Source organism: Condylura cristata, unplaced genomic scaffold (genome assembly GCF_000260355.1).
Source record: "Condylura cristata isolate star-nosed mole 26May11 unplaced genomic scaffold, ConCri1.0 scaffold00003, whole genome shotgun sequence".
Classification (NCBI taxonomy): domain Eukaryota; kingdom Metazoa; phylum Chordata; class Mammalia; order Eulipotyphla; family Talpidae; genus Condylura; species Condylura cristata.
This window is the reverse complement of record NW_004567104.1, coordinates 21114696-21127064: the sequence shown is the minus strand read 5'-3', so window position 1 is coordinate 21127064 and position 12369 is coordinate 21114696. Positions and strand designations below refer to the sequence as shown.

At 40.5% G+C, this 12369-nt stretch overlaps 1 protein-coding gene across 1 annotated transcript in view; it reads right to left on the bottom strand.

Moving 5' to 3' along the window:
- The window catches only part of MAP3K13 (mitogen-activated protein kinase kinase kinase 13), a 78902-nt gene that overhangs the window by 32446 nt on the left and 34087 nt on the right, over positions 1-12369 (bottom strand). The window contains exons 2-3 of the mRNA XM_004675057.2: positions 2491-3050; positions 35-218 (exon numbers count right to left, since the gene is read on the bottom strand). Of these exons, the coding sequence (XP_004675114.1) occupies positions 35-218; positions 2491-2965 (659 nt within the window). The 5' untranslated portion in view covers positions 2966-3050. The remainder of the gene's footprint in view (positions 1-34; positions 219-2490; positions 3051-12369) is intronic.

Below are 12369 nucleotides of genomic sequence, written 5' to 3'. Positions count from 1 at the left end.
AAAAAAAAAAAAAAAAAAAAAAGCCTGGACCTACTTGAAAGCGATGATGTTAGGGTGCTTCAACTTCCTCAAATGCTTGATATCCGTCTCATTCTGTTCTCTTACTTTCTTGATGGCCACTTCTTCCGCTCGGAACTTGCCCAGGAAGACAGCTCCTTGGGCGCCACTACCAAGCCACTGCAGCTCTGAGATCTCCTCAAATGGCACTTCCCAAGTATCTAGGCACACAAGTGAGAAGCAAGCTTAAAGAGACCTGAGAATTTGCTCAGGGTTCATTCGAAGAGGCCATGCCCAAAGTACCAACCTCACCACTGCCCAAAAGTGACCTCTACCTTTTTCTCTCTGGTAACTCACCCAAAGATTAAGCCTTTCTATGAACCCTGATACTATAGATCTGATACACACACATATTAGTTTGTATCACATTTTAATGAGTGAAATCCAGCAGATCAAAGATCTTTAATATGCTCTCCTCCAAAAAAAACATATCCTGGTACCCCTACAGTTCCATCTCCTCACTTTAAACTTGCATGTTTAATCAATTCACCTGTCTGGATACCATTGTCCCTGACCCCATCACCCAAAGTAAATGTTGTTTTATCTCTCTTTGAATTGCTACTGCAGACGCTCAATCCTTGCTGAGTGAATTTTCTTTTCTTTTTTTCTTTAAGATTTAATTTTATTGATGCATACAAGAACTGGGGTGTAGGCAGGGAGGTGAGAAGATTCACCAGAGACAGAGTGAGGAGCGAAACAGGTGAGCCTAACTGAAATACACTGCTGAGGTGAGCAGAGGGTGAGACAGGAGAGGTCTTCTGTGGGTTAGGCCCCAGGCTGGCATTAAACTCAAGCTTCAGTGGCTGGCAATAACTTGATAGTGCTGACTTTAACCAGGGAGGCCCTTGAGTAACTTTTCAATGATATTCTCTTAGGACCTGAGTGTATACAACATTTACATCACTATTTACCTTCACTGTGTGCCAGACACTAACAGCATAGTGCTTTACATCACTCATCTGTTTAATTCTTACCAAAATCTTATATGTCTGCCTTTACTGTGGTTATTTAAAAGTAAAAAAATTAAGGCTTAGGTTGGATAAGTAATTTATCCAAGATGATACAGACGTCAAGATTCAGAGCTACAGACCAGCTGATAGCAGGCTGTGTGTACTATACCGCAGTGCCTCTCGTGAAGTATAGACATACAAATTTCTCTTCGAGCTTGATTTTTTTTGCACCAAAATTTTAACAGGGGTCACGTCTAACTGGTGGCATAATTGATGATTGAGATTATGTTTATTATCCTTTTCAGTATTTAGTATTTTTTATCATGTCTATATCACTTTTATAGTGATTAAAATGCTAATTTAAAGCCTATCAGAAATTCAATCAGCATATGATTTAAAATCACTAAATATGGCAAACAAATTAAGCCTCAAGCAATAGAGGATTGTTTAAGTAAATATTGACACATTCATACAATATAACATTATGTAGCTATTGAAAATGGTGCTGAAGTATATTTTACTATATGAGGAGTGTTCACAATATAAAGTGAAAAAGTGTTACAAAATAGCCTGAGTCTTTTTAAAAAACATATCACACATACAAATCGGGTACAATATACAACAAAAACATTAATGGTGGCTATTTTCAGGAAACCGAGGATCATAGGTTATTTTAAATTAAGGGAGAACTTATCTGCATATTCCAGATCTTCTATGTTTTCTATATATGTTACTTCTCTATATATTACTGTACATAGTAGGAAAAAAATGTTCTTTTAAGGACTATAAATGAAGTTATGCAAGACTCCATGGCTACATTTTTCTCTTAACTTCAAAATCATTATGTTTGAATTGAAAAAAAATAACATGAAAATATGTTACACATGATGGGAGTTAAAAATTGATTATTTATAAAGCTGTGGGGTCTAGAATAACAATGCTTCCCTGAAGATTGATTATGCATTTTTCTTTCCTCAAAGTGTGAGATTTCTGTGCTTGCTGTAAGAAAATGATGCCTTTTTAGCTCTAACCTAAGGTAAGTTTACCATGTTCAAGGGCAATGTTCTATGGCTTCTACCTGGTTTTGAATTAATCCAATGGCCATCTGGCTTTTAATTGTATAAACTTTTAGTTAAAAAGTTTTAAACCTGCACCTGCTCTATGATTTATTTATAAATTATATATCTTCACAACTTTAATAAAATACCAAATATATGTGAAGACCCTGCATGGAAAAAAAAAATTTCAATTTCCTCATAGCCTTTGTCTTGTATGTACTTTATTTTTGACATCAGCAGACAAGACAACCACAAAAGATAAGCTTCAACCCAAAAAGATGCAGTAAATGTGATTATGTTCCATTCGCAGGTCAGCAGGAAGTTGGTGGGGGTATTCATTGGGCACTAGTTCTTTAACTTACTCACAGGTCACAGGTAAACCCATTAACAGAGGACATACCTCCCAGGTCCCTGCTCTAGCTTACCTTGCTGTTGCAATTTGTAATCAGTGGAATATGCCTTCCCAATGATATTCCACACTGGTCTTAAGCAGCCAAACAGTCCTTCGAGAAACCCACCACTGCCACTGCCCGACCTGCTGAACTGAATCTTGATGTCTTCAGTTCCACTTGTGCTCTCCACATCCACTGTGTTGCTGTTCCCCTGAGACACGGCCATTTCTGATTCATCTTGTTCCCGTAGTTGAAGAACACTGTTCTCAAACTGGTCCCTGGAGTCCTCACTTACGCTGGTCAACACAGTGGTGGCGATGGGGCTGTTCATGGTCTCAGTTGGCTCTGTTGGCACCACCCCCTTCTCCTGCTGGTCCTTAAGGAACTGGGGTGCAGGGTGGCTCCCCATAGGTGAGAGTTCATCTTGTAGTCCATTGAAGGTTCTGTTTTCACTCAAGGGCAGGTGTGGCGAGGAGGAGCAGCTCAGGTGCTCCTGAGGGTCAGCCATCGTGCCATGAGTGTGCCCAGCGTCCTGAGGTGGCACTCAGAGGGGTGAGGGGACAGAGTTTGGATGGAAGAGAGGGCTCCAAAACCTGGGGGAACAGGAGGACGACATGAAATCACTCTCTTCTTAGTTATCCACACGACCACACTTGTTTATAATAACCAGAACATTGCAGTAACAGACACCAGTTAAATGGGGGTGTGGAGGGCTCTCCCTGGTGGCGCAAGGGGTTAAAGCACTGCATTATGAAGCTCTAAGCCACTGCAGCATGAGTTCAATCCCCTGCCAGGGAGCTGACCCACATGGTGTGGCAGATGTCTCCTGACCCGCCCACTGCTCCCCTCAGCAGTGTATTGCAGTAGGTCTGCCTATCGTGCTCTCCACTCTGTCTCTGGTGAATCTTTTTACCCACCACACCTCTGGCCTGTATCCCAGTTCTGTAAGCATAAATAAATAAATCTTAAAAAAAAAAATGGGGCGTGGTGCCACATGATGGAGTATATACAGCAGTCAAAAATCATGTTGCTAAGATGAGAAAGTGTTTGTGCCATGTAAATATATATATATATATATATGGGTTAATTTTATAACCAGAATAATTTATACAATATCAACTTTTTCATTTTTTATTCAAGGGGATACACGCACATACATGCAAGAAAAAAGACTGGAAGCATTCATCTAAAGAATTAACAATAGCTAGTTTAGGGTGGTTACATTATTTTTTTCAAGTTATTCCAAACATTCCACATGAATATGTTGTTATAGACTGAGTGCGTGTGAAAATGCAATCTGCATTGTGATGACATTTGGAGAGGGAAGTTTTAGAAAGTACTTAGTGGTCTTGTACAAGAGACCCCAAAGAGCTCCCTTACCTCTTCTACCAAGTGAAGGCACAGTGAGAAAATGGCTAGCCACAGTGAGAATTGGGTAGCCAGCTGGTGATGTTGGGGTGCCCAGCCTCCAGAACTACAAGAAGTAAACTGCTTGAGCCATTTAGTCTATGGTATTTTTTGCTACAGCAGCCAAAGGTATATATCTTAATTTTATAACCAGAGTAAAACTGTTTCCCTTCTCAAAGGGAAATTAAGTGCCCTGATAATGCTTTAAATTAGAAACTGTATCCCGTATTATTATAAATTACTGGTTTGTAGGTTACATGTTTTTGTGTAGAGAAAGGTAAGACCAGAGAGAAGATCAGGGGCTAGATTGTAACGAGCGCTAAATGTGTTTTACCCTGAAAGTGATGGGGAGTCATAGTCACATACTGGAGATTATGGATAACAGTAAACTTAGCCTGTTTCATTAATTTTTTATCTTCATTACTTAGACCCAAATTTTAAGGACCAAAGACCTTGTATGAGTGAACCAAGGAAAATATTCTATCCTTTGATCTCTCATTTACTCACTTAAACATTTATTGAGCATCTATTAGGGATTAATGTATACTACATAGATTCCTACTTTAGGAACTTATGGTCTAGAGAAAAGACCGATAAATAATGACAATATGGGTAGACATGGCATATACAGAGTGGTAGGTGGCTCAGAAAATAAATACATATGTCTAGGACGCCACAGGGAAAACTTTGATTTGGAGGATGAACCAGGGGTCCCTAAGAGAATGAGACTAAACATTACAGGTAGTACAGAGGAGCAGCAGGTAGCAATTCTTATAAAAGATGGGAAAAGGTCAGAATATAGTAGATCTTATGACAAGCTAAAGCTTTTGGATTTTGTCCTCAAGACTACAGAAAGCCACTAAGCAATTTCAAGTGAGGGTGTCACTTGAAATTACAATTAGATCTACAATTCCAAATTGCATCTGTGTACACAGAAGTAGAAGGTTGAAGGGGAAAGACTGAAGGTCAAGGTATCAGTTAGGAGGAAGAGTTCAAATAAGAAATGATGAGGGGCCCTCCCTGGTGGCGCAGCGGGTTAAAGCACTGCACTAAGAAGCTAAAGCCACTTCCGCATGAGTTCGATTCCTGCCTGCCCTGGAGGTGACCACATGGCGCGGCAGACCTCTCCTGACCCGCCGCTGCTCCCCTCAGCAGTGTACTTCATTGATCTGCCTGTTCTGTTCCCCGCTCTGTCTGTGGTGAAGCCTCTCACCACCCCTGAGCCTCTGGCCTGTACCCCAGTTCTGTATGCACAAATAAATAAATCTTTAAAAAAAAAAAGAAATGATGAGGGCCTGAAGCAAGATAGTAGCAATGGCAATGAAGAGGAGGAGGGTAGATACCCCTTCTCTTAGTAAGAATTGGTAAGAGGTAGTGATTGGTTAGACATGGGGGCAGATGAAGAACAGGGAGAGAAGAGGCAAATATAGGGGCTCTGTAGCTCAAGAAGCATCAATAAAATACAAGTGTGAACCCAAGTTAAAAATGTATTTATTAAATATATGCTAGAGTCATGCCATGCATTGGGCTAGGTTCTGTGCATACAGATATAATTATTACTCCTTTAAATAATAAATAAAACAAAGTGTTTTACAATTTACAGAACCCCATTATATACTCAGTGATATGCTGATAAACCAACTGCCCAAGGGGAAAAAAAAAGCCTTAACAATTCAATTTGTAGTGTAGAAAATTGCCAATTTCTGTGGTATAAATACTCCCACCACGGTGGATTTCAAGCTAATAATAGTTAACAACCTGCTTGCAAAGTTAATAAATATCTGACAATTGGCTCTCACGACCTGCTGTATAATGCAACTCCAGCACCAGTTCTCACAGTAGTGTCACTCTTATTTTACTGAGAAGCAAGAAACTCTTCTAAGGTCATATGCCAGAATTAAACTGTCTGGTGAATTCTCTCACCCCTTCTCCCACTCCTGCACCTCTGACATATACCCCAGTTCTTGTATGCATAAATAAATACAAATAAATCATTTTTTTAAATCCTCTAACTCAAAATTCACATTCCCAAATTCCCTTGCCTTTGTAATTGTATGACAGCACCTTTTATACTAACCCATCGCTTTCTCATAATGCCTCACAGGTTAAAAAATTGCCTGTGGGGCCCTTCCGGTTGAGCATCAGGTTAGGACACAGCATTGCAAGCTAGCTGCTACCACTTCAGTGCAAGTTCGATCCCCAGCTTAGAGGTGGAGGTGACCCACATGGCCAGGCAGACCCCTCCTAACCTGCCTGCTGCTCCCCTCAGCAGTGTGCTTTGTGATCTGCCTGTGCTGCTCCCCTCTCTGTCTCTGGTGAATCCTCTCACCGCCCCTATAACTCTGGCTTGTACCCCAGTTCTGTAAGCACAAATACATAAATATTTAAAAAAGTTGCCTGTGATCTTGATCTAAACATTGATCCCCTGTGTAAGGAAGACAGAGCTTAGAATCATTATTCCTAATTCTCATAACATACCTAAGAAGAGGTATTTGCTAAAGGTTACAGAACCAGGATTAAATACCAGGTTATTTTTCAAAAGCCTAATCTCCCTCCTATCTCATGCAGACTCTGTAAGATATATTTCCTTCCTTCTAAAGCTTTTAAGCCACTTTAGAAGTTAATAATTACATTGCGAGAATTACCTTCGCCACATCCCCATGACACACAAGTCATATTCCTCAGAGTTAGAGAGAAGTGACAATGATAGGGGACAGGAGAAGCAAACGCCAGCTGGACGCAAGAGGGAGGAACTGAGATGAACCTCTGAAGGGAGGACACCTCTGAGCCTGACACAGGCTAGGACCTCCAGGAGGAGTAAGAGTATGAGCTGAGGCGGGAAGTAGACATGACCAAGGCATGTGTGAGAGGCTGGGTAACCCAGAAATAATAGCTGGCTAATGAAGGGGAGCAGCATGTAACAATGGTGACTCCTGTCTCATTTCATGAAGGCTCATGAGATGACACAGATGATGCCTTTCCTTTAATCAAGCTAGAGAGGTTACCTTAACTGCATGAGGTTGGATTAAGAGTGACCCAAATTCTAGGGTCTGGAAAAATTAAGGGGCTGGGAAGTGCCCAGGAATATAAAAGTGAGAGAACAAGAAAAAAGAAAAGCTAGCGTCCTTTGTTTAATCTTTGCTGAGTGACCCTCCTCCTCCTACCTCATGCTCCAGCACATCCCTTCTCTTCATCTTGTGCTCATCTCTAAGCATTGAACTTCCTGATCCCCTCATTTTGCTTTCTTCCTATCTCCTGCCACAACCTTGAGCTGCCCCTTGCCTTTCGCCTCTCCAGGCTCTGCCTGATCTTTTTTTTTGTAGACTTATTTTTTTTCTTTTTATGCCTATAAGAACTGGGGTAGAGGCCAGAGGTGTAGTGGGTGAGAGTACTCACCAGAGACAGAGTGGGGGCAGAACATCTGCCTGATTTCTTTTTTTTTTCTTAAAGATTTATTTATTTGTGTATACAGAACTGGGGTACAGGCCAGAGGTGCAGGGGCGGCGAGAGGATTCACCAGAGACAGAGTGGGGAGCAGAACAGGCAGATCAATGAAGCACACTGCTGAGGGGAGCAGCGGGTAGATCAGGAGAAGTCTGCTGTGCCATGTGGATCACCTGTGGGCTGGGGATCGAACTCATGCGGGAGTGGCTTTAGCTTCTTAGTAATGTGCTTCAACCCGCTGCACCACCAGGGAGGGCCTGCCCGATCTCTTTTAAGGTTGCTGACTTCACACTCCGACCTGGCTGCTGCCATATAGCACTTACAGCTGCTTTTGCCGCAGGACTCATAGTTATCCTAACCCAGCACTGGGCACAGATTCTGCAACCAGTTCACATCAAAGGAAGATAATGCAAGCACCCAATGCACACGTGAATTCCACACAAATATCTTTGTGTGCAATTTATTCTTTGAATCAAAGTAGTGGACACTGTATTAATTCCTGGTCAATTTCTACGTTGAGCAATTTTACTCTCAGTTCCTTCCTGATGATGTCACAGTGGACTGAGTCCATACACAAAAAGCTAGAAAAACATTTGTTAATTTTATAACCTGTTCCCATTTCAAAAAGAGTAAGGGTGCACATGAAGTGGTCTGTTCCCAGTGGCACTGGGATGAGTCTGAGAAAGAAAACTTCAGCACAGGTTTCATACTCAGTTTGATATTTAAGAGATCAAGGAATAACTGGACTTTCAAGGAATACACTCCAATCTACTTGTTTTACATGTGAGAATCAAACCCTGAGCGATGCCTGATTTGCTGAATACAATTCATGAGTGCCAGAGCGGGAAAAGTCCGTCCTCACCCTATGATCTTTTCCCTTGGCGGATTGTTTGTTTATTCAGACAGAGAAACCGGTAGCCAGGTTATCATGATCACTGACGATAGAAATCATAGTAACTTATCGTGTTATTTTAGAGGCATGAAAGCTACTCCCAAGAAAGCACAAGCTTTCCCACCAAGCAGGGTGAGCTGTGCCTGTCAACAGAGCAGCAAGACTCTGCAGGTACTGGTGATTAGGCAGAGTGGGCAGGAGCAAAGGGAACCTTACATTGTGTGTAAGATATTAGTCACAGCGGCTTCCTCCTGCTCACCAAGAATATCAAGTCCAACCTCAACCAACAAAGGCAGAGAAATAGAAAGACAAAAGAACAAAGGGAAAGGAATCATCACCGTGACTATATTCAAAAATGATCAGAGCTGATGCTACATTTGAGAAGAATGTAGGAGGACAAAAATATCTCCGTGTTACCTGTGTGTGCGCACCCACACACCGCATTGCACGCTGAAGAAGCGGGCGCCTGAGGAACACACTCCCACTATCACTGCCTCTGCCGCTTGCCCTCTCCCCCGTCCAGATTTGACTAGGTACCTTCAGAGGCACTGACTGCTGGGCTCTTTTAATTCATGAGAAGTCAAAGCTACTACTTATTGGAAGGTAACCGGAAATGAAGCAAGATTTTTAAATGCTGAGAGTCAAATGGAAAAGGATGTAGGCAAACAGGTAAGAGGGCGAGACTGGCGGGTCACCCTCACCAGTACGAAGCTCTAGCGGCAGAGCCAGAGCGGCAGCTGGGGTGTGCCTCCGCCCCAACAAGGGCTGGGAAACTGTGAGGAGCAGTAGGCAGTGCTTCTCTACCTATCTGCCCTGCGGCTCGCCTTCCCAGCCCTCTGAATTTCTCAGCCCCAAGAGGAGGAAGTGGTTTGTGCAAAATTAGCAGGCAAGGGTTGGAGACAGCAGCAGCAGCTGTGCGTCTGCCAGGGCATTGCCAATTTCTGGAAATTACCTTGGCCTTTGGCCAAGATGGATGTGGCACAGAGAGAAGGAAGAATGGAAGAGGAAATTTTGCTAAATGGCTCTTGGTTTCTGTGTTTTTGTTACACAGTACAATTTCCCCCTGGTTCCTAATAAAGGACAATTTTGTAATAAATCAAATTTTGAGTTTTACATCATAAATATGAGTAAGTCAAAGATTATAGACTATTTAGTGCCATACATAAAGTTTTCAGAACGATGAAAACTGAAATTTATTGACTGATGCTGAACTTTCCCAAGCCACCTTCTCTCTACTTGGCATTTTCTTGTCTATTTCTTAAAATGAACACAACACTGACATCCTAACCTGGTCATTCTCTAAAGTTCAAATAGTAATTTCTGTGTATAAAGAGAGATATTTGCTATGAGGCACCACTGAAGTTAACTGGAATTAAATGGTTCATAATAATAATATGAAACAGATTTTTCAGGATCTGACAATGAGATCTGGATTGGAACCTAAAAAAAAAAATTAGATAACTTTTAAAATAAAATTATAAAACTAAATGCATCTGAGTTAAGATGAGCTGAAAAGAGTGATCTACAGTCTCACCTTTATCCTTTACTAGTTCTCAACTGTGAACTGTTCACTGAAAGGACAATAATCTCTCACCAACCAAATCCACTGACCTACCTCATCCCATCCTCCTTAGAACATTTTATTCAGTAAACATGCATTAAAAAATATTGACCTGGTGCCTACCATATACCTACTGTTTTGGTTAGAATTATAAATGTTTAATAATATTGAAGTATGCTGCAGCCAGCAACAAATATTACAAAATGCAGATCCTCTTCAGTGATGGATCACCTTCTGAATATCAGTTCCTATAAATACAACCATCAGGCCCTCCCTGGTGGTACAATGGGTAAGGACGCAGCACTGCAAGTGCAAGTGAGCCACAGCCACTTCAGCATGAGTTCAATCCCCCGCCCTGGAGGTGACCCGCCTGCTATTCCCCTCAGCAGTGTACTTTGTTCATCTGCCTGTTCTACTCTCCTCTCTCTCTCTAGGGTGGATCCTTTCACCATCCCGGCACCTCTGGCTTGTACCCCAGTTCTGTATGCATAAACAAACAAAAAATTTTAAAAATAAATAAATACAACCATCATTAAAGTTAAAATAAGTTTCTAATGTTGATTTTTAAGTGACTAAAGATGCTTCATTTTCAGTCTTAGACTATAACCTTATCAAGAAACAGAAACATGTAAGGCTTCAAATATATCTTAAGATACTTCTTAAACTAAGGAGTGATTTCCCCATAGATTCCATAAATCTCTAATAAAATAATATGTACCATGTACTTAATAATAGGTAATACTTATATACTATAAATATTAAGATTTCATAATAGAATCAATATTTTCCTAATCTGACCTAATCTGATTTGCTATCAAGCAGAAAATCGACAACTAAGTTTACTTAAAATGTTTGTAAAATAGGCGAGAAAATAATGATAATGATGAACAGCTATATATCAGAGACATTTTGTGGGGGTGGAGTGGGGAGTGGGATCAAAAACAGTGGGGGGAGGGAAATGCACTGGACTATGGTGATGGCACACAGGTGATTTGGTGATGGGAAACCCAAGGCGATTGCAATTGAGATGGAAAAATGCACAAAAATATGTTAAAATAAACTACTATAAAAATTTTAAAAAGTTTGTAAAATATAGACATATATGCCCTTAATATACAAACTATAATTATATGAATTATATAACAGAAGCCTGTAAAAAAAAAGTGGTTAAAAAGGATAATAGTGGCTATCAGTTGCTTTTTAAATGTTTTGTTTCTCAAGTTTCTATTTTTTGTATGTATTTCTTTAATGAAAAGTTTTCAATCTAAGTCTTTGTTGCTTTAAACATAGAGTAGGGAGCTATTTTACTACATTTGCACATATGAAAAGTGATATGAAGTGTTAAGGACATTGCCAGAATTCTACTTGTCAGTGTGTGGAGGCTTGCCAACATACTAAAAAATAATTATAAATTCAAAATGAAATGAAAAATGAGCAAAAAAAAAAAAAAACAGATGAAGATGAGGAAACAAAGCTGACAGCTCATGTTTTGTTTTTACCTTTTCCAACAGGGACAATCATAATTAAGTTGGGACTGCGACTGGGCCAAGAAAACTCATGATCGATAGAGACTAAGGCTTCTCTAAGGGCTGTGATTGTCTCCAAGTGCGAGGGCCAGGGAGTGACATGCTAAGATGCCACAACTCCTGCATTTAGGATCACAACAACAACCTGTGGTAGAGAAGTATCTTTAGGAACTGTGAGCAAGACAGGTACTCATGGAAAAGTAGACAATCATAAAATATCTAAATTTTTTAAAAAAGAAGATACAGAAGGTATAGAATTATGAACTTGAGTTGGTCCCTAGTAAAGTATCAAGTATATAGTAAGCATTTAAGTATATTAATAAGACAAGTAATGCTAGCCCCTTCTCTTCTTTCCTTTCCTGTTATTTTTTTATTTTATTTTTTTTTAAATGTGTATTTTTTTTAAAGATTTATTTATGCATACAGAACTGGGGTACAGGCCAGAGGCTCAGGGGCAGTGAGAGACAGAGCGGGGAACAGAACAGGCAGATTGATGAAGTACACTGCTGAGGGGAGCAATGGGCGGGTCAGGGGAGGTCTGCCGCACCATGTGGTCACCTCCGGGGCAGGCGGGGATCGAACTCATGCAGAAGTGGCTTTAGATTCTCAGTGCTGTGCTTCAACCCACTGCGCCACCATGGAGGGCCCCTTTCCTGTTATTTTATACCTTCTCTCTCTCTCTCTCTTTGGAAAGCTATGAGTCTCATAATATAGTTCAGCAGAAAAAGTAGAAATGACAATGGAAATTATTTTGAAATTATTATTTATAATTATTGTTCATAATTTGGGCTATAATGCCTACCTTAAAATTGCTTCCCAAATCAACTGAGATCCTTCTTAAACTTCACCATCTAGCAGGAAGAAGGGGCAAGGCATTGGAGGAAGATAGACCTGTATTCAAGTCCTAATTATTAACTTGACCTTAAACTCTAAGCTTCAATTTAATCAGCTATAACTGACAATAACAACAGAATCCACCTCATAGAATGGATTACATGATTACATGACATGACACATATAAAACATAACTTGCCCGATGCACAGTGGATACCTATTAGCTATTCAAATCTTTAAGGAGAAAA